The sequence below is a fragment of the Trifolium pratense genome, linkage group LG2, assembly GCF_020283565.1.
Source record: "Trifolium pratense cultivar HEN17-A07 linkage group LG2, ARS_RC_1.1, whole genome shotgun sequence".
Classification (NCBI taxonomy): Eukaryota; Viridiplantae; Streptophyta; class Magnoliopsida; order Fabales; family Fabaceae; genus Trifolium; species Trifolium pratense.
This window is the reverse complement of record NC_060060.1, coordinates 57,809,559-57,836,372: the sequence shown is the minus strand read 5'-3', so window position 1 is coordinate 57,836,372 and position 26,814 is coordinate 57,809,559. Positions and strand designations below refer to the sequence as shown.

The 26,814-nt window shown below is 37.7% G+C and overlaps 2 protein-coding genes and 1 non-coding gene across 4 annotated transcripts; 1 reads left to right on the top strand and 2 right to left on the bottom strand.

The window, feature by feature from the left end:
* Window positions 1-11,305: 11,305 nt before the first annotated feature.
* LOC123910146 (uclacyanin 1-like) lies at window positions 11,306-13,732 on the bottom strand. The gene is made up of 4 exons (XM_045961198.1): window positions 13,603-13,732; window positions 13,426-13,498; window positions 12,893-13,063; window positions 11,306-12,010 (listed from the first exon to the last, which is right to left on the bottom strand). The coding sequence occupies exons 3-4, from the start codon at window positions 13,056-13,058 to the stop codon at window positions 11,535-11,537; spliced, it is 642 nt and encodes a 213-aa protein (XP_045817154.1). The 5' UTR covers window positions 13,059-13,063; window positions 13,426-13,498; window positions 13,603-13,732; the 3' UTR covers window positions 11,306-11,534.
* Window positions 13,733-15,126: 1,394 nt separating this feature from the next.
* Window positions 15,127-19,444, bottom strand: LOC123910145 (probable ADP-ribosylation factor GTPase-activating protein AGD15). Of its 2 annotated transcripts, XR_006810138.1 has the most exons (9): window positions 19,182-19,444; window positions 18,885-18,943; window positions 17,942-18,032; window positions 17,815-17,869; window positions 17,304-17,400; window positions 16,850-17,051; window positions 16,281-16,458; window positions 16,049-16,165; window positions 15,127-15,496 (listed from the first exon to the last, which is right to left on the bottom strand). XR_006810138.1 is itself a non-coding variant. In XM_045961197.1 (8 exons), coding segments are annotated over exons 1-8 (735 nt in total). In that variant the 5' UTR covers window positions 19,233-19,444; the 3' UTR covers window positions 15,979-16,163. The 2 variants fall into 2 exon arrangements, 1 of the variants encoding a protein (XP_045817153.1); XM_045961197.1 differs by lacking the exon at window positions 15,127-15,496 and having other exon boundaries at window positions 15,979-16,165.
* Window positions 19,445-26,244: 6,800 nt separating this feature from the next.
* Window positions 26,245-26,318, top strand: TRNAV-AAC. The gene has a single exon. It is a non-coding gene; the product is annotated as a tRNA-Val (tRNA).
* Window positions 26,319-26,814: the final 496 nt, after the last annotated feature.

Genomic DNA, 26,814 nt, shown 5'->3' with positions numbered 1-26,814 from the left:
TGTCTCCCTTTTTTAGAACATTTTTTATGAAATTTGTTGTTTAAATTTCATGCCGGGGAGCTTACCTCCCCGTCTAATACTTAGAAGTTTTAACGAATTTCGTTATACAGTCTTAGTGCCGGGGAGCCTACCTCCCCGTTTCTGCCTGGCTTACCCTCCTCGGTTTGATTTTGATTGCCATTTGAAAAGGGCTTTGGTCGGGGACAGCGTCCTCGTCCTATCTTGCGCCCTTTCACTTGAATTGCGGTGAAAGGGTGGATTTGGTCATCGAATTCACTTTGTTTTTACTGCATTTTAGGTTTTAAAATATCAGAATCCGAGGAGGTTGTGGAAGCGCAGGGTGCAGAGAAGTATATGTTGGTCGACTGTATAACCGACCCTGCCCTGGATTGGGTTGCTCCAGAACCCCGGGGAATAGCTTCGGCGCTTACTCCCAAGGATCCTAGGTTATATACCACTGTCGAGCAGCGGAGGGCAAACGAGCCCCAACAGTGGTCGACTCGTCTACCCGGGGAGAATGAACGGGTGTGCTCGTCTTTTGCCGGGCACGATTTTGCTATGTACGAGTTCGTTTTCAAGGAGATGGGGCTTAGGCTGCCGTTCAGCCCTTTTGCGGCCAGTGTACTCAAAGCCTTGCAGGTGGCTCCGTCGCAGCTGCACCCTAACTCCTGGTCATTTATCATGGGGTTCGAGCGTCTCTGCGCGTACAAAGGTGTTTGTCCCAGCCTTCCCCTTTTCTTTAGGATCTTTAAAATTCAGCGCAAGCCGACGAAGGAAGTAGGACGAGCACCTCGTCAAAATTGGGTTTCGTTGAAGCATCATGAGGATGTTAAACTCTTTAAGATGTTTGTGGATTCCGTTAAGGATTTCAAGGAGAGGTACTATGTCGTCCGGCCAGAGTCTCCATCTGCCCGGGAGAGTTTAATAGAGCTGGAGGAAGATAGGGACGAGCAAGGTGTTGCTCGTAAGGATGCCAGCGGGCAAGTTATAGTTCGGGCAGTTCCTAAGTTCCCGTTAAGCTGGTCGTATACCCACTTCCAGAAGGAGCCCAAGGAATATACAACCGGGGACGCAGATTTGTCTCCCGAGGATATGGCTGCCTTCGAGAGTTTGAAGACCTTTGTGGCCGGTTTTACTCCCGGAGTCTGGACGACTCGTAAGGGAGTTACAATAAGAGATGAACACGGGGTGCCTAAGGCCTCTCCTCGTTTTATAAATACTAGGACCCTCCTCAAGTGCAGAAATGCCGGGGAGGTCAAATTGTGTTTGGGTATTGTTTCCTTTCTTTTTAACTTAGAAAAATTTCTGTTATTATTGTATGTATTCTTCGTCTTTTACTAACTTGCTCGTCACTTGTTTGCAGACGAAATGGAAACTATTGCCGAGCGCATGTTGAAGGCCAAGCAGGATGAGAAGGCGAGCAGGTCTGGCCGAGGAAAAAAGAAGATCGTTGCCGGAGCTTCCCAGGAAGTGAGGCCGGGGACCCCTTCCGTGCAGGTTATTGGGACCTCGGGTGGTGGTTCGGGCACCCCTACCTCAGCTCCCCGACCTCCTCCAGCGAAGAGGATAAGAGAAGAAGATCCCCCGGTTGAGGAGGCGGGCATGGGTGCATGCAGCAAGTTTCCTGTTCCTCGGTGCTTTACCGTGGACAGATTTTTTGAGAAGTATCCTCCGGAGGTCTTTGAAGCTGAAAGGGCTGCTATTCTCAACCAAGAGCCTGAGGTCCGTAAGGAGCAGCATGCTCGTGACATGGCTGCTGTGGTGCGAATGATCTCGAGCTCCCTAGTCCTCGGTGACGAGCGGGAATCCTTAGTCGAGCAGCTGAACACTGCCCAGGCCAGGCACGAGCGGGCCAAAGGTCGGATCAACCAGCTTAAAATTGTTGTGGATGACCTCAAGGAGAAGCAAAAACGCTGGGGTGACCAGCTGGACGAGCACCGTAAAAGAGGAGAGGAGTTGGATGCTGCTCGGGCTGAAATTGAAAGGCTTAATGCTGTCATGGCGCCGGGCGAGAATGAGCACAAGGCTGCTGAGGGGTTGACCACCCGAGCAGACTTGGTCAAGGTGATTGCTCAGCTGTCCCATGACTTTGTAGAGGGCACTGAGTACGCCTTTGAAAATGCCGTGCAGCAAATCAAGTGCCTTAATCCTGAGGTGGAGCTGGTGACCCGGGGAATGCATGTGAACGGGCAGGTCAAGGATGGCCAGATTGTTATCCCGGCTGGCCTGGCCGACTCTGATGAAGAGGAGGAAGATGTTGACGTGACATTCGAGGAGGGTCAAGAAGACGAGCAAGGCGACGGGCACGAGCAGGAGGATAGGTGCGAGGAGTAGATGTCCCCGGCCTTTCTATTGTAATTTTGTCTTTTTGAATTTTGGGGCCTTTGAGCCATGGTTTGTAATATTGGAACAAGTGGGCTTTTGTCCCCGTATGATTTTTATGACAATTCCGGGCAGGTGCCCGTTTTATTTATCTATGCTTGTTTATAACTGCTCGTCTATATCTGCTCGCATGTATGTTTACATTTTCTGCTCGCGTGTATGTTTCCTCCTTTTTTAACTTAGAAAATTTTTACAAAATTTCGTTGTTTATAATTTCAACCGGGGAGCCTCCCCGTCTTTTTAACTTAGAAAATTTTGGAGAAATTTCGTTGTTTAAAATTTCAACCGGGGAGCCTCCCCGTCTTTTTAACTTAGAAAATTTTGGAGAAATTTCGTTGTTTAAAATTTCATTCGGGGAGCCTCCCCGTCTTTTTAACTTAGAAAATTTTGGGGAAATTTTGTTGTTTTAAAATTTCAACCGGGGGGGTCTGGTCCCTGCCTTTAACTTAGCCAAATTTTATGCTAATTTCTTGCTCAAAATCTGAGCTGGGGAGCTTGTCCCCATTTTTAACTTAACGAATTTTGTTGTTTAAACTTCGTGTCGGGGATCTTACCTCCCCGTTATTGAGGTGCTCGTCTAGGCATGCTGGTATGCTCATTCGAGCAAGTTGGTGTGCTAAGTTTTGCCTGTTTATTTTTATGCCTGTTTTGTATACTTATCATATTTTTGCATGTATGAATGCTGCGCTCGTTGTTATTTTGCCGGGGAGATTTCCCCTGCTTGATACTGAGCATGTTTTATTGAGGGTAGTCTCCTCTGTTTTGACTTAAACAGTTTAGGGAACTGTATAAGCACTTAGAGTTGTTTCTAAGTTACGCGAATACAAGCACGCTAGTGTACCCTTCTTCGCAACCTGAACCTCCCATCGCGAGCTGGGTGCTAGGTCGTGGCACGGGGACGATGGGCTCGTTTCGAGAGTTATCCTCGTCTAGCAGGAGTTCCATTTCCCTTATGGTGAATTGGTTCCCCTGCTATGGTTTTAGATGAGCACGTGTGCCATGGTGCCCTCCGTTGTTTAAGGTGCTCGATTCGTTGTGTTCTGAAGTGCGAGCAGCCTTTTAGTGTGGCAATAACTTAGCTGTAATATTGTTTCAATTTCTGGGCATTCCAAGGTCGAGGAAGTTTCTTTCCTCGAAGGTCCTCGAGATAGTATGCACCATTTTCTGTTTTATCAATGACGCGGTATGGTCCTTCCCAATTGGGTGCAAGTTTACCATCCTGGGAGTCTGCGTTGCGTCTTAGGACGAGGCTGCCCACCTCGAATTCCCTTTTGATGACTTTGGTGTCATGACGGGCAGCTATTTTCTGCTTCAGGGTGGCCTCCTTTAAAGAAGCTCTTGTTCGAATTTCTTCGACGAGGTCAAGCTCCTCTCGAAGTGCTTCGTCATTTTGCTCCTCGTCAAGAGGCTGCTCAGTCCGACGAGATGGTTCCCCAATCTCTACGGGGATAACTGCCTCCGTTCCATATACCATTCGGAAGGGGGGTTCTCCAGTTGTGGAGTGTGGGGTTGTTCGGTAGGCCCAGAGTACATTGTCAAGCTCTTCGACCCATTTCTTTTTGTTTTGGTCAAGTCTTCTTCGTAACCCTCTCAGGATTACTCTGTTGGCTGCTTCAGCTTGCCCATTGGTTTGGGGGTGCTCGACCGATGTGAAGTGCTGCTTGGTGCCCAGGGCAACAAGGAATGCTTGAAAATCTTTGTCTGTAAACTGTGTTCCGTTGTCTGTGACTACCACCTGTGGTATTCCGAATCTAGCTAGCACGTTTCTTTTGAAGAAGCGCAGGATTCTGAGCGACGTTATGTCGGAGAGGGGTTCGGCTTCCACCCACTTTGTGAAGTAGTCCACTGCTACTATTAAGTAACGATTTTGATAAAGTCCTTTGGTAAAAGGACCAAGTAAGTCCATGCCCCACCAGGCGAAGGGCCAGGGGGAGGACAAAGATTTTAGTTCTCGAGGGGGAGCTAAGTGCATATCCCCATGCCTTTGGCATTTGTCACATTTTTTTACGTGGTCTTTGGCGTCCTGTTGCATAGTAGGCCAATAGTACCCTGCTCGTAGAGCTTTCCTGGCAAGTGACCTTCCTCCCAGGTGCTGGGCGTTAATGCCCTCATGGACTTCGCGCAGGATGTAATCTGATGTGTCCTCGTCCACACATTTTAGGAGAGGAATGGAAAATCCTCTCCTGTATAACTTTCCATCAAGGATGACATAGGAGCAGGCTCTTCGTCTGACTATAGCTGCTTGTTTCTGGTCGTCAGGGAGAGTTCCGTGCTCGAGGAAGTTGTATACTGGAGTCATCCAACAGTCTTTGTCGCCAATGACGTTTATGTCCACAACCCTGCTTGGTTTTTCTATGCTTGGACGAGGGAGTATCTCTTGGATGACAGATTTGTTTCCGCCCTTCCTTTTTGTGCTTGCCAGTTTGGACAGGATATCTGCCCTTTTGTTGTGTTCGCGGGGAACATGTAATATTTCAACAGAGTTGAACTTTGTGATATTTTCCTTTACTAGCACTAGGTATTCAGAGAGGTTATCATTCTTGGTCTGATACTCTCCTAGCACCTGTGAGGCGACCAGTTGCGAATCTGTGTAGATTTTTATCTCCTTGGCTTGCAAGTCCTCGGCCAAACGTAGTCCAGCGAGGAATGCTTCATACTCTGCTTGGTTGTTTGAAGTTGGGAAGGATAGTGCTAGGGAGACCTCGATTAGTAAGCCATTCTCATTTTCAAGAATGATGCCTGCACCTGCTCCTGTAGCGCTTGATGCTCCGTCTACAAAGATTGTCCATTTATCTGCTCCGTCCACTGTAGGGGAGGAGCTCGTCATCTCTGCGACGAAGTCAGCTAGGACTTGGGCTTTTAGAGCTTTTCTGCTCTCGTAACGAATGTCGAATTCTGAGAGTTCGAGGGACCATTTGAGCATCCTGCCCGCCATATCTGGTCGGCCAAGCAAAGACTTGATTGGTTGGTCTGTTCGGACCACAATTGTATGGGCCAAGAAATAATGTCTTAGTCTCCTCGCAGCATAAACTAGTGCAAGGGCTATTTTTTCAATTTGTTGGTACCTTAGTTCAGGACCCTGCAAGGCTTTGCTTGTAAAGTACAATGGTTTCTGCCCTTCGTTTGTCTCACGAATAAGAGCTGCACTTACAGCCTCCGAGGCGACGGAAAGGTACAGGTATAATACCTCCTCGTCACTTGGTCGTGAGAGGACAGATGGCTCTGATAAGGCCTTTTTCAGATGTTGGAGAGCTTGCTCGCATTCATCTGTCCATTCGAAGACTGCTTCTTTCTTTAGTAGTTTGAAAAAGGGGAGTGCATGTTGTGCTGATTTGGATACAAATCTGGAAAGCGATGTTAGCATTCCATTAAGAGTTTGTATGGACTTCTTATCGCTCGGAGTGGGGAGCTCGGCAAAAGCTCTGCACTTGTCAGGGTTGGCTTCAATTCCTCGCTCGGTTAGGTAAAATCCCAGGAATTTACCTGCTCGGACCCCGAAGGTGCACTTCTCTGGGTTGAATCTCATGTTGTATTTCCTGGCCTGCTCGAACACCTTTCGAAGGTGCACGACATGGTCGAGTTCCTCGGGGGATTTTACGATCATGTCGTCCATGTATACCTCGAGCATGTCTCCTATTTGTCCTCGGAAGACTTTGTTCATCATTCGCTGGTATGTAGCTCCTGCATTTTTGAGACCGAAGGGCATTACGTTGTAGTAATAGTTGCCCGACTCGGTCATGAAAGCTGTTTTTTCTCTATCTGCTACTGCCATTGGAATTTGGTTATAACCTGAATAAGCATCCATAAAAGACAATAATTTAAAGCCAGAAGAATTATCAACAAGTCTATCAATGCAAGGTAAGGGATAAGAGTCTTTAGGGCAAGCCCTGTTTAGATCGGTATAGTCGCAACACATCCTCCATTTTCCATTAGATTTTTTGACGAGTACAACGTTGGACAGCCAGGTTGTATACCTGGCCTCCGAAATAAAATTTGCCTCTAGGAGGTCTTTTACACATTTTTCTGCAGCCTCCGATTTCTCAGGAGACTGCCTACGCCTACGTTGTACAATGGGAAGTGCAGTGGGATCAATAGTCAGCTGGTGACATGCTATGTTGGGGTCCAAGCCGGGCATCTCGGAAGCGTGCCAGGCGAACAGATCAGCATTTTCCTTCAAGCAGGCTTCAAGTTGCTTCCTAGCAAGTTCGGGGAGTCCGGTCCCAATCTTCACTGCCCTGCTCGGGTCTTCTCCGAAGGGCATCAGCTCGAACTCGCCGTCTGGAACTGGACGACGGTGCTCTTGGCTTGCCTCGTCGTCTTCCTTCTTCTCCTTGCGGAGCTTCTTCTCATCTTTGTTTTCCTGTTTGGAAAAGCGGCTGTCGAGGTCAATGGAGCTGATTTCTGGCAAGGGCAGGGAAGTTGTTGCCTTGGACTTCTTGGACTCGGGGAGCTGCCCGATATATTCATTTCCTTTGGAGGACGCATTGAAGACTCTCCTTGCAGCTTCAATGTCTCCATGCAGTGTCGCAACTTGGCCTTTATGAGTATAATACTTCATCTTGAGGTGGGCGGTTGAAGGGACGGCCATTAAGTCAGCAATAGCTGTTCGGCCCAGGATGCACTGGTAGAGAAAAGGGCAGTCTACTACCAGGAATTTCACTTTGATAGTTTTTGCAGTTTCTTCAGAGCCAACGGTGACTAGCAGGTCTACATAGCCCCATGGCTTAGTTGTTGCTCCATTAAATCCGGAGAGATCAGATCCAAAATAAGGAGTGAGGTAGGTTTCATCTAGTTGCAGAGTCTTGAAAAGTTGGGAATACATGATATCACAGGAGCTTCCTTGGTCGACCAGTACCCTGCGGACGTCCATATTTGCCATGTCCACTCTGATGAGCAGGGGTATCTGGGAGTTTGCAGTTCCACCGGGCAGCTCTTCCATATAGAAGGCTAAGGGTTTTGATTGCCCTTTCGGTTTATCCAAAGTTGCACTCAGGTTGGAAGAGCCATCTATCAATTCTTCAAATTTTCTCTTGATGGATCCCACAGTCTGTTTGTCAAAACCTCCACCAGAGATAACCATAGCTTGGGCAAGTGCGTTCCATTTGTTCAGTGTAGGAGCAACATAGGTGTCGTCCAAGTAGTCCGGGACAAAGAAATCTTCAGGTCTGGAGATGGCAAGGGCAACTGGCTTGTGCCCGGATTCTTCTGGTGCAGCTTCTTCAGTGTTGCTGGTCTCAGCAGCTTCTGCCCGGGGAGCATTGCCCCTCTTCACGTATTGTTTGATTTGCCCATTTCTAATCAGAATTTCAATGGCGTCTTTTAATTGAATGCAGTCGTCAGTCAGATGGCCGTAACCTTTGTGGTACTTGCAGTACCTGCTCTTGTCTTGGCCAGGCTTTGTGGGTTGTTGTCTTGGAAATTTAATTCCTGCTTTAGTGAACTCAACTGAGTTGCACTCTTTCCAAATTTCTTCCTGGGTTTTGCTAAGGGGAGTATAATTGCTGAACGTGCTAGGAGGTCCACGGGGTTCCCTAGGCCTTTCGCCTCTTCGTCTTCCTCCTCCTCGGCTGAACTGTTCAGCATTTGAACGAGGAGCAGGTTGACTGTTTCCTGCTCGCCCATAACGGGCAGCATCTGCAGCTTGTTGCTCTTCATATTGGATGTAGGGTTGAGATTTGAGGAGGAGGTCGCTAAAGGTGCGCGGTTTTTCGATTCCAACGGCTTTTGCAAAGTCAGAGTTTGGCCGAAGGCCCCTTTGGAGCAGGTATTTCTTCATATCATCAGTTGTTTCTACCTGGACGGCTTCTTTGTTGAACCTCTCTATGAAACTGCGGAGAGATTCATTATCAGCTTGGAAGATGGCATCCAGAACTGCCTCGGTTTTTGGTTGCTTGCGGGAAGCAGTGAAGTGCCTGCGGAATTGGTCGGACAGATCCATCCATGAGGTTATGGAGCGAGGAGCTAGGCTGTGGTACCAAGCCATAGCTCCCTTTCTCAGAGTAGTTGGAAATATTCTGCATCTAATTGCTCCGCTGACCCTCAAGAAGTTCAGGGTAGCATTGACTGATGCGATGTGTTCATCTGGGTCAGAAAGTCCATCATAAGCTGGGAGAGGAGGTGGTCGCTCACATCCCTTTGGAACGGGTGCTTGAAGTATGTCGTGAGATAAAGGGCAGCGGGGATCATCCTCGTCACTCTCTTGCGAGTTTAGGGGAGGTGAGCTCTCACGATCAGGAGTTGGGCTCCTGGAGAATTGGTCAGTGTGATGGCTGCGGCCTACTGGCTGCCCTTGTTTGGTCATCAAGCTGAGTCCCTGGGGAGAATGACGACGAGGAGGTGTTCGGTCCACAATTTTTCCTTTTTTCACATTTGGAGAAGATATACCCTCGCGGGGAGGGGAGACATGGTCTCTTTTCTTGCCAGGCTGCTCAATCCTCTCAAGGGCAGGTCGTCGTTGCCTGACAGTTTCCTGACGAGGAGGGGATTGAGAAGTAGGAGTTCTCCTCGAGGGAGAGTTGTTCCTTGAGAGTCGCTGATTCCTTTCCAAGCGATCTAGTCTCAGATTCTGCTCGTCCATTCGGCGATTCTGGCCTTGGAGAGCTTCGGTGGTTTGCTTTAGGGCAGCTATGAGTGCTGCTAGTTCAGCATTGGTAACTGAAGCAGTGGACAAGTCGGTTTCTGCTGATTTGCCCTGCTCGGACTGAGGGCGCTTCCCTGCCTGCTTCTCAGTCAAGACGACCAAGTCGCCGTCCTCAGAAGTCCAGGAAGTTTCCTGCCCGTCTCTAGGGTCAGACTCGGGGAGGGCCTGGAGGTCAGTGATGAGAGCAGGAGACAGACGGGGAGAAGATGGAGGAGCAGCGTCTTCAACGTCATTGTTGAAATGAGATGAACTGGCCATGATGAAAAAGTGATTGATTGGTTTTGTTCTTTAGTTTACTTGCTCGAAACAAAGAAGGGGAGAACTCAGTTCCCCACAGTCGGCGCCACTGATCTTAACTGTTGATCAGAACAGGTAGAAGGCCAGCTGGAAGTCCGTTGAGCAGGTGGTAGGCAGCAATCCGAGCAGATGGTCCACGGAGGGGGGGGTTGTACCTGCAGGTGCTCCGATGCCAAAGTCAGACAAGGAATAGAGAGCAAAAGAGATACTAGAGAGAAGTTAGAGAGAGAGAGTAATTGTGATAATGAATAGTGTTCTACCTTGCTCTCCCATGAGGGAGAGTATTTATAGCCCCCAGCTCTGGGCCAAAGGTCCTCTTAGTGGGCTGGATTAGCCAAGGCCCATTAAGAGGGACTGCCAAGATATTACCCTTAGATAGTGGGTAGAGTAGTAATTTTACCCCATCTTGGTGGAGAGGTTGTGCCATGCTGACATGGAGGTGGTTGGACAAGCCATGCGGATTTTGTGAGGGTCTAGGTGGACTAGCATTAGTCTAGTCCAGAACAGCTTCACTTCAATATTAAATTTTAAGCTCATAAAACAATATGTTGGCCGGTACACGAACATTGTAAGTGGAACCAGCTTGTTAAAGTTTTTCATTAATAAGAAAGCACAGACATGGACCCTCCTCCATCTCCTGCCTGCAAAATGCCTTAAATTTCAATTAGAAAAGTTTAGTTCTGCACTTTTATTATGAATATATACTGGCCTTCCATTTGTATTTTTACCCAATCTTTCTACTTTGACATGTGGATTCTGCTACCTCGAAAATAGCCATGTATATAGTTCAATAACTAAATTTATTTAGAAGCAACAAAAGATAATATATTATTAAGATATTAAACTCTTATGAAAGGACCCTGACTTGTATAGTCTTTGGCCAAAGAGCATTTCTAAACGAGACATAATTAGCTCCACAAGACCAATAAAGGCATCAAATTAGGAAAGATGAACTCATTTCTAATAGAGCCCAACAACTACAACATATCAAATTAATATGAAAAAACCACCTTTTGGTCTTTTCCATTATGCTCGAACAAGGAGAAAACAACTAAGTCTCATAAAGCAAACAAATGTACCTCTAATTTTATTATCAATCCAAAGGCAAGGGTCAAGTTGGAGGTTTTATTGGCACTAGTTGTCTACATAACTCTTGCTTATGGTATTAATAATGTCTAAGTATTGATTAAGAAGAATGTGCTAGCTAGATGACCCAAAAATTATACTAAAAAATTGTTTGCAATTATCAATGACAATTTGACAAATCCTTTTCTTATTAACCACTAATGGAAACAACTCACAAAATGCTAGGACACGCTGTTATGGCACAACTGCACAAGTATGTTGTGTGGACCTTAATTAAGCTACGGAACAGGAACATGTTGAAGCAATGGGTGCAAGATGCAGCATTCAAAATTGTCCTACATATATTTCGATTTTCTGACTTCTGTGATGAATGCAATGCAACGACAGAAAGTTTCATTCTTTCTTGTGTCCATATAGAAAGCTAATTTTCCTCTATTTCTCCGAAAAGCCTATAATAAATATAATGAGAATTTGGAATAAGTAATGCCTAGAATAATGTCATGCCCATTTAAAAAAGTTCACATCAATTGGTGAAACCATTTTTGAAAGAAAAAAAATGCACTCAAACATCTACAAACACTCCTATTTTAAATTGACTAGGATCACAATTGACACAAAACACTCCTTATGAGTTTTAACATTGTTGCAATTTTAAGACTGGATTCAATCACAGGACCACTAAAGCTGAAAGAGATGGCCTATATTTTAACATTGTTGCAATTTTAACATGTGTCACCTCAACCAATGACTTGTGTTCTGCATATGAACTTATAACGTGAGAAGGAAAATTATAACATCAATTATAAACTTCTGGAGCCCAAAATAAAATGTACCCCAAAAAATTAGTAATGAACTTATAACGTGAGAAGGAAATCTAATTGAACAAAATAGGAGCCAAAATTTTACAAACAAACTCTCACATTGAGTATACAGAATTTACTAGAACAAAACAAATTCACAGTAGACAAGAATCTCAAATTATCAACACAAGGTCATGATTGACTTTGGTATGTACAGAATTTACTAACCAAAATCACAATCTATATCCACTGAAGAATATGGCTTTATGAAAGACTAAAAACAAGAAACATACACAGCTGAAAGCATCAGGTATAAACCAAGAGGGTTATCAAAAAAACAAAAAAAAAGCATAAACCATGAGATGATTAACGGTAAAGTACCAAGATAACCAAGCGAAAGCTAAGATGATTACAGGTGTAATCAATGGTTCTGCACCGGAAGGCTTTTCAGCAGGTACATCTGGAGGAGGACTAGGAGGAGAATGATAACTTGGTGGTGGAGCATTACGCGGTGGAAGATTACGCGGCGGAGGAGATGGTTTTTGCCCACCGTTGCCGGGTTGGTTTTGATTGTTATTGGTTCCGTTGTTGTTGTTTTTGGGTTGGGCCTGAATTTGGACTTTGAGTTTGAGGCCTTGTTTGCAATGGCGCATTCTCCCACAGACAAAGTAACGGGTTCTGTTATCGGTGAGATGGATCACTGTTTCGCCGGTGTTATCAATGGCTATGGCGTTTGCTATTGTACACGTGTCGTAACCTTGTTTGTTCACTTCCACCACATCGTATAACGGCGTGTAGGAGAATACTGCAAATCACCACACACATCCAATTAGTGTTCATTATTACTACAAAATTAAATTTTGATTTTCCTAAAATATTCTTGACTTTGTTCCCCCGAATTTTTTAATTTTTATATTTCTAGTACTTTTAGTCTCTCTTATGTAAGATATTGAAACTAAATTGAAGTTCATAAATAAAAGTGCCTTAGGTTCACATTTAAGAGACTAAATCGGTTGTTTAATTCATTTCATATCATCAATTTTATTTTGTTATTTTCAATTTATCATAACCAATATTTGGAGAACAAAAGTAATTATGTAATAATGCACAGAAATAATGATGGACTCAACTCCTCTAAGATTAGGATTTCCCCACATTCTCGTGCATTCAAAATATCTTTTATCATTCCACAAAATTGGACAGTGCAATTTTTCTGTAATTTTACAATTAACATTTAATTTGCATTTTTAGAACTTCAATCAAGATTGAATTTGAAGGATATCATGGATATCTCATTCTCGAATGCATGAATGTGTAATCCCTCAATTTCACGAAAAATCAAATTCACCTAAAAATGTAGATGCTGCACCATACACAGTCCAGCAGAGGATCCAATCATTAAATTAAGACAGAAGAAACAGAAAAATAAACAGTTATGAATGAATTCTCAGTACTATTTCATATTATCAAAAAGAAAATTCAACTAATTAGGAAACAAACCTAAAACACCAATTAACCTAATTAATTAGTACTCACTCTATCATTAGTTCAGTTAAGCGCACATGCAGTTACTAGATTAATTCAAGTTTCAAGAATCTTTAACAGAAAATGCAGAGATTATATAAGATGTAGTAGTTGTGTTTTCATGAAAATGATCTTATTGAAATCGAGAGATTAAGATACGTACCGAGATCATCGCCGACATTGAAGGTGGCAGTGGAAGACCAGTCCTGCATATTGGAAATGATATCCCAGCCGGAAGCGCCGCCAACAGTGTGGTTAGCACCACAAACGCAGCGGATGAGAGTCGAGGTGAAAACAATGACGATTATAGCTTTCACCGCTGGCCTCATTTTTCCTACAAAAAAAACAGAAAAAGATCGGAAAAAAATCCAAAGCTAACTATAGCTACAATTCAAAGGCTTGATCTAATAGAGTGAAATTAACATCGCAAACAAACAATCTGGAAAATAATTTCAGTTTCACAGAATTTTAGCGTGCAAATTGACTATAACTTCAATGTTTGATTGAATCCGATTGAATGAACACAAAATCACGACAAATGATACGGAATTCGAAATTGATTCAGTTTTGGTGAAAATTTTAGCGTGCAAGTACAAATTATATAGAAAAATTGAAATCGAAAAGGTATTAACAAGTTGAAACGTGATTAGGTTATCATCTTCAAGAAATTGAAAGTCGAATTTGAGTTTTGCGTACCTATACACAATGATCGCTTGAGGTTGATTTGAGTTTGTTATGAATTCAGAGCAGAGATTGTAAGCAAATGAACCTACAAATTCAGAAATCAAAATCTCAAAGCAATGAAGAAGAAGAAGAAGAAGAAGAGAGAGAGAGAGAGAGAGAGAGAGAGAGAGAGAGAGAGAGAGAGATTACGATGGAGTGTGAAGTAATGGTGGTTGTTGCATTGATCAGCGAGTGAGAGAGGAGAATCGTTTTCCCGCCTTTATACAGAGCGAGAGAGTGATAACGGTTTTTGTTTCAGTTGTGGAGAGTAAACTAGTCTGTGGTGCACTTACAATGAGGTTCATGCGCGCGCGGTTATATATTACAGTATTAAATCATTTTTTTACGGAAAATAATTAAGTGATAAATATAAGTTCCTGATTCCTATAATGGATATCACATTTAGAAATACTGTTTTTTTTTTGTGACTAATTAGAAATACTCTGTTTTGGATGAGGCTTATTGATGTCTAATTTTTATGGTTTTTTATTTTTTTAAATGATTTGTGGTTTTTTATTTATGAAGTCGTAGATACAAAATTTTCAGTGATGTTAAATAGTGATTAATCAACAGTGACTAATCACTGTTTAAAAATTTGTGGGATAACCAAACTTTTATGATGCTTAATAGTTTAGACTTTAGAGTCGAACATCTAACTATTTGTTTGAAGGGTCTAATATTTTTAACATTTAGAGCAATTCATTTTTCGTATTTATTTGGGTCTATGTCTTAAATAAATTTATAATTGGATCACTAAATTTATTAGTAATAAACTAATAATGGAGTCATAATTTGGAAAGTTTTTTATTTGGTTTATGACTTAAAAACATTAATGGAAAATATTATTAACGTTTAGTTAATTTTGGAGAATATATGACCTTTTTAGAACTTTTTTAATGTTCTTTAGTTCATTAACTGAGTTATCTATGGAAGACACTAAGAATCTACAAATGGTTTATGGGTTAGAAGTGACGAGCAATCGTGGTCAAAGTTTGGCTCTAGGCAATAGGCTAGGCCTAGTAGTAAGCATGGCTACAGTGAAGGGCTTACCAAGCGTGAAGGATTCGTTCCTCTCTCCAACACAGCAAGAAGATGCGCGAACCTCCAAGTGAAGCGCGCTAGTGCACCAATAACTTATTTAACTCATGTATAAATGGAGTGTTGCGAATACTTACTTTAACACTCTTTTCAACATTCAATAGGTTAATGAATGAAATCATAATTAGACGCACAAGAATTTCACTCCAAAAAAATATGTTAAAATAAGTGTTCTCAACACTAGTAACTTTATATTCTTACAAAAAAAAACGCTAGTAACTTATAGTATGAACATTTAAATAATTTAATTAAGTCGTTAAATTTTAAATAATTCGGATTTGTAAATTTAGAGGTCGAAATATCAATTACTTGAAATTTCATGAAAATGATTAAAAAAAGTTTAGTTAAGGAACTCAATTATAAATATCTTTCATTTCATAGGTCTATTTAAATCTCTAAATTGCTAAGAGGGTCTCCAAAGTAGTTAAAAAGTAAATGAAAAATAACCTTGTTTAACTATTAGCTTCACTACATGTGTAAGGAAAGCAAAGTCTAACAGTAAAGCAAGATTAGAACTTTGTATGGAATTTATGATGAAACTTCTGAACATGTCAACCAATATTGAACAAACCAAAATTCAATGAAGAAAGTTAACATCTATTTAGATTAATTTGATATATAAGAAGAAGATGAAGAAAAAAAGGTACACAAGATAAACAATGGGACATATTTCATGTATAACCTCTTGAATCACATATTCTTGGAAGTGACATTGTGAAACAAGAAAACAAAAAATAACTGTGAATTCCATTGATCCTATACTCCATATGAAATTTGAATCAGTGGCTATTGCAGGAATAAGAGATAGTTGTAACAAATTAAATCATTGTAATGACTACCTCAAGCTATATGTGATGTATCAACCTCAAAGGGCTATTGTTGTTGTATATGAGAGCCTAATCTATATCCTGCTGATGAAGTCAGATCGAAAAATTTGTCCACAAACCTGTGAAAATATACAACAACGATGAATTGTTGTGGCTATCAAATATACAGTCGTAGGACTTTTTTCTGGATCGTGAATCGCATATTATCATCAATCGTAAGATACGTTGCCAACAAAAATATAATTTTTTTAAGTAAAAATCAAGTGACATGACAAAATTATAAGCTAATGCATCATAAAAGATTAAAAACCTCAAAATAATTCAACATTCAAATTATATATCTAATGACAAAAGAAAAGTGGTTGGTTACGCTAAGTTTAGGTAACAATTCATATTCATTAGAATGAATCAGGATATTCAATCATAGTGAATTAGAATTTAAGATAAGATTCATGTCCAATTATATACACACAAGAAATTTGTGTTGATTAGGTTCAATTTAGTATTGAATCGCGATATGATACGACTCGTATGTATCGTAAGATACTGATAGCCATGCAACAAATCTTTTGATTATAGGAGAGAGTGAAGAAGACAAGGGTCAATAAAATATGGAGATAAGGATATAAACAACAAATTAGCATTACTGAATTGCAATGAGAAATACACACCAGACCAACACAGCTTGATGTTCGTGCAACATTGCACGAACGGATTTAACCATAATCTTGTGACATCTATCCAAAAAGCTAGCTCAACAAATCTATAAACAATTTGCACACCTTCTCCTGTAAACATAAATGCTGATTTAATAATTTCCAAGCGCATAACACGAACCATGCGAATCAAAGAAAATAGAACAAAGATTCTGAAGATGTGATGCTACAAGTAATGTAATCTTACAATCAAATGTTGTCCAGCTAGAAGGTGTAGTTGATATATTCTTTTTATCGTTGTCGAAGGAAAGCAAGTTAAAAAGATCGACGGTACCGTTGCTATTTCCAATGGGTTTATCAAAATCAAGTGATGCTGATGGCCTCTTTATTGGTGGTGAATTCTTCATTTTTAAATCTAAGGGACCCTGAATTCAACAGATAAACCTCAATTAGTATTTTGGTTTTTGTGGTGTAAATATTTGAAGATAACAAAATTTTTGACTTTGCAAACAATTGTGGATGTGACTGGTTTATCAAATGATACATCGAACATGCATCCGACTAGTGTTGTAAATCACGGATCGCGGAAAATATTCGTTTGTTCAAATTCTACTCTGCTACAGTGTTATAGATAGCACTGCTATAGCAGCTATTTGACAACAATTTGTACTAACTCACATGTCACAGAACAATAGCAGTTTGTTATAATTCCGTTGTTCAATAACGTGATATCTGCTATTTCAGAACACTCGGACAAATTAAAATATGAAAGGAAAATCTTTATGGGGGATTAAACATCAAATATAACATGAATACCTCATTAAATTTTGGTATTGGAGGCCGAATTTGTGCCATGTGATTCACAAGAATGCTTTCCTCAAGAGACAATCTCCTAGGTTTTTGAATACCATTCTTGGCCCCAGTAGGTGGTGAAATTTTGAAGTTCAAGTTCAACTTTATTTCAGCTGACTTTGTAGCTTGTAGTTCACCTTGTAAAGCCCATCGTTTCTCCACATATCTGAAGGAACATAAGCTAGTTAGCAATAGTAAAAAATGGAAAAGTAGATGAAAAATCATCTCTATGTTTCTAGCATAGTTCTAAATTGTAGTCTGTAGACACAATATAAAGATTTTAGAAGTCTTCGCAACAGCATTTCAATTGCAACTATATTATGCCATAGTATTAAGGGTCACAGTGTAACCACAAGTCACAACAGCAACTACAATTTAGAACCATATAGTCATGTATAAGAATATATTGACAGTTTACTTGGCACGGATAAACTTCTCGATTCCATATCCATTTCTGTCAAAATTTGGTGGTAGTTTAGCTTCCCAATGCTTATTTGACTTCACATTACCCGTATCTGCATAAAACACACCATATGAGTTGCACTTGCAAGAGCCAAACAACATTTGTAACAATTATCATATCTTCTAGCACTGTCAACTGCAATAAATAGTGGTTCGTTAAAATTTCGCTACACTAGAGTTATAGGCTTATAGTGCAGCTATAGCCGTTACTTGAAAACAATTTGTACTGAATCAAGTGTCGTGGAGCAATAGTAGTTTGTTAATATTCTGCTACGCTATAGTACTATAGCCGCTATTTGACAAACACTGATATCTTCGATGAGTAAAGAAAGAGCTAATCAATCAAATTGACATTATGTAATGTCCTATAAGAGAGAACGAAAGAGTTGCTCATTGTATCTCATAATTTGCTCAATAGTACATTTCACAAAGAGCGTAATCAAGAAATAGATTGCATAGTTTCTTACATTGCATAAAAGAAACTTGTTCTGGCAACCATGTATCCAAAGTTGTGGACCTCACCTAGTAACAAAATAAGAAGGTTCAGCCATTATCAAATTTCTAAATTGAGAAGGAACAAAAATGTATATAAACCTTTGATATATGCACTCCAAGACTCCGGTGAATCCCTGAACATTGCATGCAAATGAAAATTCCTAAGTTCACACTAGCCCATCGTGGTGCCCTGAAATAATAAAATTCCATAAACCGCAAAAAAAAACTCATTAATTTCAACAATAGAATTTGCAAGATCAGATGCTAAACTTTACACTGCTACAATGAACAATGAATGTGGCAGTTTTGCTTTCCTTCACAAGACAAAACCTTTCTAGTATACTATATCTCATAATCCTAAGTAAATTCAATGTTGAAGCTTCCCCAAAATCAGATAATAGGAACTTAAGCAAAGTGAATTAAAAGAAAAAAGCTTAGGAGTGAAACACTTTAAAATAGCTGGATTTAAGTGCTCAGTGCCATGGTTATCAGATCAAGATTCAAATCACGAATCAGAAGACTTTTTTTCTGAAACCTGAGTTGAATCTTATTATGAATAGGAAGATATATTGCCAATAAAAATGTCATTTAAAAAAAAAAAAAAAAAGTGAGACAACAAAATTATAAGCTGATGTATCATATAAGGACATCAAATTAATTGAAGATTCAAATCATATATCAAACGACAAAAAAGGTTTGTTATACAAAGTTGACAAACAAAAGTAGTTGTCTACACTAAGTTTAAGCAGTGATTTATTATAATGAACCAGAATTCAAGATGGAATTCATGTCATAATAGATACAATAGAGATTCATATTGATCGAGTTTAATTTAGTATTGAATCGAGATATGACTCGCATATATTGTAAGATACTGATAACCATGCTCAGCACATATGAGGTGCACAATCAGTCTCCTTGTTGATATAAGTAACAGAAGTACTCAAAAATGTTTATAGTAAGAAAATAACCTATGAATGAACTATTGTAGTAGTTTAAGCTTAAAGATAAAAAACATGAATGTGTTGTGAAAAGTGTATACTTGGTCCCACAATCTGCACATTCCCTGTTGTCAGGTAGCTTAAGAAGTCCCTCTAAGATCTGCATACAGTCACACACAATAAAAAACAAATTTCATACATACCTTCACTTATTTTTAATCAGCTAACTCATAATCTTTATGTAACATTTTGAAATTTGAAAAAAAAAATAAATAACCAAAAAAAAAATTCCTAAAAACCAACAATTAAATAGAATTAGGTTCCATATATTTTCATTAATTTAGAAGCTAAAACCATAATTTACCCAAGAACAATAAACAAATTAAATGAAAAGTGACCTTGGTGTGTTTCGCATGAAGCTCCTTAGAAACGGAAGCCTTCCCGTTCATGTTTGCTTCAAAACCGAGAGAGAGAGAGAGAGAGAGAGAGAGAGAGAGAGAGAGTTTTAGGGAATTGTGGGTTTGTTTGTTTGTTACACAAAAAATTGAGAGGGGAAGCGTAGTTGGCGATGAAGAAGGAGACAAAAGTGGGAATTCCGTTAATTTGTTTTAAGCAACAAAGAATAATTTTCACTCTCTCTTTCCTTTTGTTGACTTTACAAAAGCAAAATCACAACAATAAAGACAAGCACAAATAAATTGTGTCAACATTTGCCAAACTTATTCTTTCTTTCGCCAACAGATAAAACAAAATGATCATTAATTTATCCTCCGTCCCAAAATATAAGCAAAAAGTGATCAACAAAAATGAATGTATTTGGTCCAAATCTTTAACCAAATACATCAAGTTTATTTGACTCACTTTTGCTTATATTTTGGGATGGAGGGAGTATATCGGTACACTTCAATTTATTAATGTACTCTTTCCGGTCAATATTATAAACAAATTTGACTTTTCGGTAAATTGGAAAAGGGATGTATGTTATCCATATCGGTCATCCGAGATATAACCTAACTTTTGAGGTTATTCTAAGTTATAATCTCATCTATGGGTGCTGCCACCCCCTCTTTTTAGAGCTATGAACTAAATACATCATTTGTTCAACTTCAATGTACCAAAAACGTCATATTTACTAATAATAGTGATCGAAGATACTACCATAGAAGCTCCCAAGAATATTGACTATACATGTTTTATGATGACTTTATTATATTTGGTTTCTTTAACTAGTACTTCGGGGGTATTAGTTAGCATTTTTCTTATAAGGCAAAATTTTACCCTCGACCCGACCACCCCTACACTTAGGGGTGTAAGTGGATCAAAAAAATTCGATTAAACTAACGAAAAAAAACCAGTCAACCGAAAAAAAGACCTTGATGTTTCTGGTTCCGATCAAAAACCAAACTGAACCAATTAAAAACCGATGTGGTTTAGTTCGGTTCTCAATTTTAATTTTTAGAAACCGAGAAGAACCAATTAATCGAACCGGTGGTTATATTATTAACCATTGATTGAGTTTAGCTCATCAAGCAAGCCTACACCTAAATGTTCTATATTCTAACTCTTCTAACTATGTATATATTTCAATTTATTTTTTTCATGATGGTGCATTGGCGATTCAAGTGGGAAAAGAATTGAAATTTTATTTTAGTTATACTTTGTTATTTGATGTTGAACTTATGAGTTATATTTTGTATTAGATTCTAGATTGAGAAGGTTTTAGGTTGTTAAAAATTAGAATTAACTGTATATTTGGTCTCTTATGTTTATTTTAGGTTTCAATTTGGTCCCTTATCTTTTAAAAGTTTCAAGTTGGTCCTTTTCCTCAAATTTTAGTTTAAATCGTCGATTTTTCTAATGAATTTGCGTACGTAGACCACTTAGGAGAGTACTATGTGAAGGTTTTAGAAAAACTAACTCAAAATTTAACAAAAAGTTAGAAAAAATTAACTCAAAATTTAACGAAAACGACCAACTTATGTTGAGATCAATAACATAAGGGACCAACTTGAAACTTTTAAAAGATAAGGGACCAAATTGAAACCTAAAATAAACATAAGAGACTAAATATAGTTCGTATGGTACCTTTACGAGATGCGTTTCTTTCTAAAAAAAATTTATGTTTCTTATTATTACAAAAAACAAAATTAAGATGGGCAGCCCAGGCATGTGTCAGGCATGCCCGGCGGCATAATCGCCCATGCTTATTACCCCATAACTGTTGAATACATCTATCTCTGAAGCTTTCTTTTTCTTTTCTTTTTTGTATAACAAAAGAAGCTTTCTTTATTTTTGAAGCAAACAAATATAAAACGCTCCTTTTTTTTAAGGAATTGACTCAGGGTCTGTTTGGCAAGCCAAATAAGCTAGCTTTTAGTTTTTGTCTTATGGCTTATAAGCTAAAAGACTTGTTTGATAACAGTCTTTTCAGAAAGAGTTTTTAGCTTATTTTACTGACTTATAGCTTCTTTTTCAGAAGCTATTTCAAGTAGCTTCTGAGCTTATAGCTTCTAACTTTTCATTTTTTCTTTCTCTTTTACCCTTATTATTTTAACTAAAATTCATATTTATCCTTTATAATTTATTATCATTAGAATTTAAAATAAAATAAGTAAATGCATGTTTTAATGTTGCTTCTTTTAAAATCACATGTATATAGTATGTTTGGCTTATATAATTTTTTTTTGAAACAGCGTACCTTACTATAATTAACCATTATACTATATTGTGAATATATTTTGTTGATATTTTTTCATAAAGTATATCAACCGAAAGGAAAATAATTTTTTTTAAAAAAAATCAGCATATAAAAATTAGTTTAATAATAATATTTGAAAGATATATTTATTGAATTAATAAACTTAAAATATTGTAAAAAAAAAAATAAACTTAAAATATTAAATTCTAAGTATCTTAAATAGTATTAATTTGATAAAAAAATTTATTGAATTAAATATGTCTTTTTATGTCATTTTACATTTATCAGTCAGTTGCACCGCTAATTTTACCAAACACTTCAATCGGCTAGAAGCTATCAGCCATCAGCCACCAGCCATCAGTCATAAGCTATCAGCTAGCTTATCAGCCATAAGTTATTTTTGCCAAACAGAGCCTCAACCTACTTTTCTTAGCACTTTCGCCCCAACCCCTAAGAGCATCCACAATGGAGATACTCATTTTTAGTACTTAACTGGACTTCACATGTACACATCACTCATTTTAATTTTTTAATAATAGTACCTAATAAGTATTCAATCCCTCCAACCCAACATCTCTTAAAAAGTTCTAAATGGATCACACCAATAACACACATTCCACTAATAATTATACATAGTTATAAATGAGACCCACAAAAACAAAATAGATACCACTTCTTATTGTAGAACCAATACCTATGAAGTACTCTTTGTGTTTTGCTCCAATAGGAATATCTATTATAGGTACTAGTACTAAAAAAATATAAATAGCCACCATCGGAAATGATCTAAATTCAAAGAGACCACCTTCATTGATTCTAAGGTTTTTATTGCTCTCAAAATTTCCCCATCTTCATCACTTTTCTTACTAACTATAATTGTTGTATACACTCTCCTTCATTTCCTACACCTCCCAAATCCACAGCCTCCTTCCTCCACATCTTAGGGCTTAGACTACACCTCATTCTCTCTTCTTAGAAGAAATTGCTTATTGTAATTCCTAATATTTGAAGACTTGAAGGAACTACAACATAGAACTGATCCGGCCGAAGAAAGAGAGTTTTTCAATATTGTTAATTTGTTAGCATTTCACTTATATGGATGATGATCATTCATTCAGGTGAGCTCTTGTAAAAAAAAATAAAATCATTCAGGTGAGCTATGCAAAGTTGGATGAATTTTTGTTTGGTCACAACATTTAGACGCACATTAATAAAGTAAAAAGATATAATTTTTTAGGGAAATAATTTAAATAATCTACATCCGTGCAAATAATTTAATTCAAAAAAAAATTAAATAATATACAATTTAAAATAATTTATAATTTTATGTATATGCATGCAAATAATTTTAATTTGAGATTGCCAACCAAATATTCTTTAACTAGACCACATTGGAAAATCTGAATAGCAAAGTAGCTAGCCAACTTGCCAAGTAAATCCTAATGCAATATATATATATATATATATATATATATATATATATATGGGGTTTTCTAACTTAGACCCTAGTTAGGTCTAAGTTAGCAAGGTGCACCTTTTCAATTGGACCAAAATACCATTCTTTTAATTTTTGAAAGAATAGAGCAACAGGGGCATTTCTGTAATTTTACATAAAAAAAAAATAATGACACGCGCCCCCACCTTCTTAAAAATTAATAGACGTGGATCCAGTGTCGCGCGCGTACGGAAGGACCATGGTTACAGACCGTTGATTTCCATCAGACAGCCAAGATGTGATCTCATTAAGGCTGTCTGATTGATCAGACAGCCCAGATCATCCTACCATCCTGTCTGCGCCACACTAGATTATAAGCTGGAGAGAGAAAATTTTACTTTTGAAAAAGGCAGCCACGTGTCAGCATATGACTGGGTCTGCCTGATTTTTTCCATTTTATGCTTTAAACTCGATTATTTCGTCGTAAATTAATTTTTTATTTTTTAATTTTTATACCAAAATTCATAATTTTTTTTTCTCTACAAATAGAGACTTGGTTTGTTTGATTTGGACACCGAAAAAAAAAACGCAATTTTTCACTACTTTAAACTCGATTATTTCGTCGTAAATTAATTTTTTATTTTTTATTTTTTATACCAAAATTCATAATTTTTTTTTTCCTACAAATAGAGATTTGGTTCGTTCGATTTGGACACCGAAAAAAAAAACGCAATTTTTCACTACCTTAATCTCATTTTATTGTTTACTAAATACGTTACGTGTGTGTTCTAAACTCAACCAACCCACTGAAACCATTATACCAGGAAAATAGTAGATAATATTCTGGAACTTTTGGTATATTTTATGAAATTTTTGGAGACCTGAAACTATTTTTAGTTAATTAAATGAGATAAAACGATAATTAAAAACTAATGTTTGCTTCTGAAACCATTTATCTGGTACAATGGTTTCAGAGAGTTGTAATCTGAAACCATTTTGCTGGTAGAATGGTTTCAGTAAGTTGATTATTAGTTATTTGCTTCTGAAACCATTTAGCTTGTAGAATGGTTGCACATAGTTGTATTCTGAAACCATTTTACTGGTAGAATGGTTTCAGTGAGTAATTTATTAATTGTGTTTGCTTCTGAAACCATTTATCTGGTACAATGGTTTCAGAGAGTTGTAATCTGAAACCATTTTGCTGGTAGAATGGTTTCAGTAAGTAGATTATTAGTTATTTGCTTCTGAAACCATTTACCTTGTAGAATGGTTGCACATAGTTGTATTCTGAAACCATTTTACTGGTAGAATGGTTTCAGTGAGTAATTATTTAATTGTGTTTGCTTCTGAAACCATTTATCTGGTAGAATGGTTTCAGAGAGTTGTAAACTGAAACCATTTTGCTGGTAAAATGGTTTCAGTAAGTTGATTATTAGTTATTTGATGAGATTAAGGTAGTGAAAAATTGAGTTTTTTGTTTCTGTGTCCAAATCAAACGAACCAAGTCTCTATTTGAAGAGAAAAAAAAATTATGAATTTTGGTATAAAAAATAAAAAATAAAAAATTAATTTACGACGAAATAATCGAGTTTAAAGTAGTGAAAAATTGTGTTTTTTTTTCGGTGTCCAAATCAAACAAACCAAGTCTCTATTTGTAGAGAAAAAAAAATTATGAATTTTGGTATAAAAATTAAAAAATAAAAAATTAATTTACGACGAAATAATCGAGTTTAAAGTATAAAATGGGAAAAAATAGGCGAGCCACCAGGAAGTGACACGTGTCCCATGCAATGCAAAAAAATTTCTCACTCCCCCCGCGCGTGTGTTGCACGCGCCTGTTTTTTGTGGCTTACAGCTTGCCACGTGTCCTGGGGGTGGGAAAAGAAATGGGGGTGCGTGTGAAATAGAGGAAAATTACAGAAGTGCCCCTTTTGCTTTATTGTTTCAAAAATTAAAAAAATGGATATTTTTGTCCAACTCAAAAGGTGCACCTTGCTAATTTAGACCCAACTGGGTCTAAATTAGCAGCCCCCTATATATATATATATATATATATATATATATAGTCAGGATCCGTTGACACCAACTAGTTTGACATCAAATATTACACCTCTCAATAACGTTTTAACCGATATAAATTTTATAAAATCCACCGTTGGATTGAAAGTTTACATCATATAGATCATTTGTGTAAAATTTCAGACAAATCCAAAATCATTTGATATGCTATTGAGACACATAAAGATTAACGGCATTTAAAAAAATACAAAAATCGTTAATTTTGATGTATCTCAATAACATATCAAATGATTTTGGATTTATTTGAAATTTTACACAAATGATCTATATGATGTAAACTTTCAATCCAACGGTGGATTTTATAAAATTTATATCGGTTAAAACGTTATTGAGAGGTGTAACATTTGGTGTCAAACTAGTTGGTGTCAACGGATCCTGACTCATATATATATATATATATATATATATATATATATATATATATATATATATAGTTAGTTAGTTAGGATCCGTTGACACCAGGTGTCAAAGTTTAATTTGACACCAAATCTCAACCGTATATTTTATTTAATCAAAGGCTCATAATAATTTCTAAATTAACACACTTTTATTTATGGTATATCCTTTCCACTCAATCAATCTTATTTATTTCAATCATTCAAAAACCTAATTCCCATTAAAGGCACGCTGAATTTCCTTACCAAATAGTATAACGTAGCAAAGTTTGAAAATATGAGAGAAACCCTAAAAAAAAAGAGATTGTCTCTTCTCCTCATCGATTTCAATTACACAGTATAGACAACTCTTAATTTTTTGGTGCACTCAATAGCCAGCAATTCAAATTAATTTAAAGGAGTTTTCATTATACAAAAACCCTAAAACTAATTTTATTGAGCAGTGTCACAATATAAATTTGGCATAAATTTCTTCATGCTGCTATATATCGATGCAAGGAATTAACCAACGGAAATAGATATGCAGACAAGAATAATGTTAACGGGTGTGTGGTGTGTATAATAAATTTTCCATAAGATTATAAGGAATGTAATGATGCACCAATAATACTATATGCGATTGAGGGAAAGATACACCGTATAAATTATTATGAGCCTTTGATTAAATAAAATATACGGTTGAGATTTGGTGTCAAACTAAACTTTGACACCTGGTATCAATGAAACCTAACTCATATATATAATAAAGCTTTTGTCTCAAAAGGTACTTTATTCTACTCTCCTTTCGTTATCCTGCTATTTAAATATTAGCCTATAGAACATTTCGGATTCTACAAGACGTACAGAACATCAATGGTTTCGTGGTGTAGTTGGTTATCACGTCAGTCTAACACACTGAAGGTCTCCGGTTCGAGTCCGGGCGAAGCCATATTTTTTCAGATCATTTCTTTTTTATGTCAACTTGAAAATGGTATTCACATCGGTTCCATGTTGAGCTGGTATAGAAATTGGGCTTGTAGCTCTAAATTTTTGTATATATAAAAATGCAACGTTTATCCAGCCATACACAAAAAAGCTGAAAAAATTATAAATTCACCCCAAAACAACGTCTTATACGCCATGAAAGTAAACAGACAATGAAGTTTTAAGTTCATTCAAGATGAAATTTCGGATTATTATGATTCTTTTGCTCATAAACTAAAAGGTTAAGACCCAAAAATATAATCCTATAATAATATTACATAAAAATCATATTAATATGTCTATAGTAGCACTTTATTTAATAAAAATAAAAATAATTTAAAATAAAACCGTACTTAAAAATTTATATAATTTACTTAGATGGAAAAAATCATACGTTGTAATTAAGTTTGATAAACATAATTAAAAAAAAAAACAAATTAATTTTTTTTACCATAAAAACA